This window comes from Mus pahari, chromosome 1 (genome assembly GCF_900095145.1).
Source record: "Mus pahari chromosome 1, PAHARI_EIJ_v1.1, whole genome shotgun sequence".
Classification (NCBI taxonomy): Eukaryota; Metazoa; Chordata; class Mammalia; order Rodentia; family Muridae; genus Mus; species Mus pahari.
The window spans coordinates 165,129,362-165,133,708 of NC_034590.1; the positions used below are offsets into that span (position 1 = coordinate 165,129,362).

Sequence of the window (4,347 nt, forward strand, 5' to 3'; positions counted from 1 at the left end):
ATTAAATAAGTCAATATTTTAAAGTCATTAGAATAGTGTTTGTATATAGAAAGTAATTATTAGCTATTGTGATTTTGCTTCCTTTTGACTTCTCAAAACTGTGTATACTTGAATTCTATTTGAAACCTTTTCCCGGGAGATTACAAGTTCTCTGCAAGAAGGCTGACGTGCTCTACAGTGTTTGTAGTGGGTGTTTCATGCTAGAGGGGAGGGAATAGAATACTGTATAAGATATAGGAAAAATGACAAATTCTATAGTGACTGTTTTGAGACACTTTATATAATGTTAATCATAACTTAAGGTAATTTACCACTATCTGTGTTGTATTTCAGGAACTCTAATTAACTGACCAGCATCATTTTTGCCAGTTGGAATGGGTTCTCAGAAATGAGCATAGTGCTGTTAGAGCCACCATGTAACAGATGACGGCTGTGACTCCAAGCTCATCACTTCTTCATGCCAACCCTCTTTAACTGGGTAGGATCTTTGTCTCTTCATCTTTGATCTGGATTGCTGGCGAGGAGAAGGAGTTCATGTAGTGTTTTACTTAAACTTGAGTCACCATGAGTAGTGGTTTAGGAAAAGAAAAAGACTCTAAAGAGAAAGATCCCAAAGTAACATCTGCCAAGGAAAGAGAAAAAGAGTCAAAAGCCTCTGGAGGTTTTGGGAAAGAAAGCAAAGAAAAAGAACCTAAAACCAAAGGGAAAGATGCCAAAGATGGAAAGAAGGAGTCCAGTGCTGCCCAGCCAGGTGTGGCGTTTTCAGTCGACAATACCATCAAACGGCCAAATCCAGCACCGGGGACTAGAAAAAAATCCAGCAATGCTGAGGTAATTAAGGAGCTTAACAAATGCCGGGAGGAGAACTCAATGCGGTTGGACTTATCCAAGAGGTCTATACATATACTGCCACCATCAGTCAAAGAGTTGACTCAACTCACAGAACTTTATTTATACAGTAACAAATTGCAATCCCTCCCAGCAGAGGTGGGCTATCTAGTCAATCTCATGACACTGGCTCTCAGTGAGAATTCACTCACCAGTTTGCCTGACTCTCTTGATAACTTGAAGAAACTGCGGATGCTTGATTTACGGCATAATAAACTGAGAGAGATTCCTTCAGTGGTGTATAGGCTAGACTCTCTCACCACTCTCTATCTTCGCTTTAATCGTATAACTACTGTGGAAAAGGACATCAAAAACCTGCCGAAGCTCAGCATGCTCAGCATCCGAGAGAACAAAATCAAGCAGCTGCCTGCTGAAATTGGTGAGAGCTCGGGGTTGGTTTTGTAGTATTCGTTAGCTGAGTAACTTCCTTCAGTGCTTTCCCTTTCATAACCTTCTCAACTGTTGGAAAACATTTCTATATTTTTTTCTTATTTACAGTTTATTAAATGAGTAGATAAGAGATTATTTTATTAAGTGAGTTTTAAAATAAATATAATTAGACTTTTCTTAGACAACTGGATTTGCTTTTTCATTGGAGAAAGAATTTAAGAGAGGTTTGCCTAATTTTAAATTGTTATTTTAATACATGTTTTTCTTAAGTATCTTTATAGATATATTTTATCTTAGCTACGTTGTGTCAACTTTTCTATTCTGACTCTTTCTTTGTATGAAAAATGTTTATTTAAATTAATATCACTTTCCACTGATAATCACGGTCAGTTGTCACATTACAGGTTTATGAAAGAACACTGCCACAGGAAAGTAGTCTTTCCCGCCGCCCTCACTTTAAAAGTACTTACATGTTCATTAAAAATAAAGTGTAGCAGCCGGGCACAGTGGTGTGCATTACCCAGGAAGCCCCATGCTAGGATGATTACTGGAGCCCAAGGTTTGGGTGCATCCTGACTAGCATAGCCTCAGAAACAGCAGCAGCAAACAAAATGCAATATAGAAAGGCAGAAGAGAGACCGGTAATACAGAGACATTGCTGCTGGCAGTTTAAAACATTTCACTCTAGTCTTACGTATTATACTGAAACAAAGGAAAAACTTAAAATGGTAATGGGAGGAAAGGAATATAGATGTGCAAACAGATCAGTAAAAAGAAATCAACTCTCTGATCCTTTTAGGATAAATTTTGGACATTATTTTAAATTGTAGGATACATTTCTGAACTATTTGGAATGTATTGAGTCATTCATGAACAGTTTTGGAAAAATTTAAAAAGGTCATATCTTTGAGCCCTTTTGATAAGATTTTTAAAATATCAAAATAAGAAATGGATTTGGGAACATCAGAATTTTTCATGTTGTTATAGGCAGCCTGATTGCTTATGAATTACCAAAGATGAATTGAATATTTTGTCTTATAATGGATGGTACAGGAAACTTGCATACTGGGTTTTGCAGCTTCTTGGTGATGCAGTGTTCTATGTTTAACATTAAAATATTGCAGTTAAGTTTCAGATATGTTCTATAATATTTCGTTCTACACATTTAAAAATTGATTTTGTCTTAAGTGGCTTCCAGCCCTAATGAGAGAAGTGCATCCTTACAATGAACATTGGAGCTGTCTTAGTCAGTGTTCTATTACAGTGAAGAGACACGGTGGCCATGGCATCTCAGCGTGGTAGCTAAGAGTTCTACATCTAGATCCAAAGGCAGTAGGAAGAGATAGACTTTGGGATTGATGTGGGCTTCTGAAATCTAGTAGCCCACCCTCCACTTCTATCAACAAAGCTATACCTCCTCCTAATTCTTTCAAATAGTGCCATTCTCTGGTGACCAAACATTTAAATCTGAGCCCTTGGAGACCATTCTGATTCAAACTACTACAGGAGCCTATAGAGACTCATGTTTGCCCAGGGTACAGAAAACACGCCACTGATGGTAGGCCCACCCCTAAACAAATCACTCTAGCACCCCTCTTAAGGCTCAGTGAACATAACAGAAGTGGGGGCAGGAAGTCTGTAAGAACCAGAGGACAGGGTGAAGGGCTACAAAAAAGCCATTCCCTGAATTGGATACAGCTGCTGTAACTAAATCAACTACAGATTCCTTCACTGGGGTTCACAGGGCTCCAACAGATCCTGGGAAAGGAGAAATCACCGTCTTTGTTGTGAGCTCTCTGCTCCATCCACCAGGCTACAATGGCTAGTTCCAAAGCCATAGTCACACAGATGGCCCTGGGTATTCTTTTGAGGTCACAAAGCAAACCAAATAGACAAAGCTGCATGAAGATTTGTGGGAAAGGGGAGGATGGGCAGGGTTGGTAAGGACAGAGAAAAGTGGTCAGTATTCAAAGAGAACATCTGCCAAACTAAAATGCCATAATAATAAAAAAGAAAAAAATTAATTTTTCTTAAATATATTTAGACAATCCAATATAGATTTTTCTCAAGTAATGTGCATACACGAGATGACTCACTCCTGAGCTATTAAAATAGTCTCAAAAAAAAAAAAAATCTGTGGGTGGAAATGCTTCATTCCATGTCTCCTATAGGAAAGTAGCTGTTGAGTGACTTGCTTTAGTACTAGCTTCAGTCAGAATTTGATTCGTGCATATAGCTCATTGTCCATTGTTGACAGAAGTTTAGTCTTTTGTAAAAAGAAATACTGATTTTCTTTTTTCTCTAGAAATGTTAGCATTCTGTCTAAACTCCACCTCCACACTACAGTGGGCCTGACCCACTATAAAAGGGGCTGCTTGCCCCTCCTCCCTCTCTTGTTCCTTTCTTGCTCTCTTGGACTCTTGCTCACTTGTTCTTCCCTCCCCCATCTCTACTTCTCTATCTACTCTCTCTCTCTCTGCCTTTCTCTGACTCTACTACCCTCCTAAATCCTTTCCCCATGCCCTGGGTCATTTTACTCAGGGTATCGGGTGTTGTCCACAGTGTTTTTCAGTGATTATCAAGAAATATAAAACGTTTTCTGTCTATAACCTCATAGTTTGGTGTTTGTGTTATACAGGGTCCCCACAATTTGACTAATTGACAAGTTTTCTCTCTTAGGCTTGATTCCATAGTATTGCTATCAGATTCCTTGGAAATGAAGAACTACATTTTTTTCTGGGCTTGGTGGTGTACATCTATAAGCTCAGCATTTAGGAGGCATTGCCTATTGGAGGTTGAGGCCAACTTATCTGAATGTTCCGTAGGAATGAGAAGCTGGGAGAGGGGAAGCACATGACCTGCAACAGTTTAAGGTAGGGTCAGGCTATCCAGAGACTACCCCATCCGGGGATCCATCCCATCATCGGCCACCAAACCCAGATACTATTGCACATGCCAGCAAGATTCTGCTGAAGGGACCCTGATATAGCGGCCTCTTGTGAGGCTATGCCAGTACCTGGCATACACAGAAGTGGATGCTCATAGTCAGCTATTGGATGGAACACAGGG

General features: G+C 39.6%; 1 protein-coding gene across 1 annotated transcript in view; it reads left to right on the plus strand.

Annotated features, from left to right (window-relative positions):
• The first annotated feature begins 331 nt into the window (after positions 1 to 331).
• Positions 332 to 4,347, plus strand: part of Shoc2 (SHOC2 leucine rich repeat scaffold protein) — a 47,386-nt gene continuing 43,370 nt past the window's right edge. Inside the window, exon 1 of the mRNA XM_029536323.1 lies at positions 332 to 1,267. Coding sequence (XP_029392183.1) covers positions 565 to 1,267 — 703 coding nt within the window. The 5' untranslated portion in view covers positions 332 to 564. The remainder of the gene's footprint in view (positions 1,268 to 4,347) is intronic.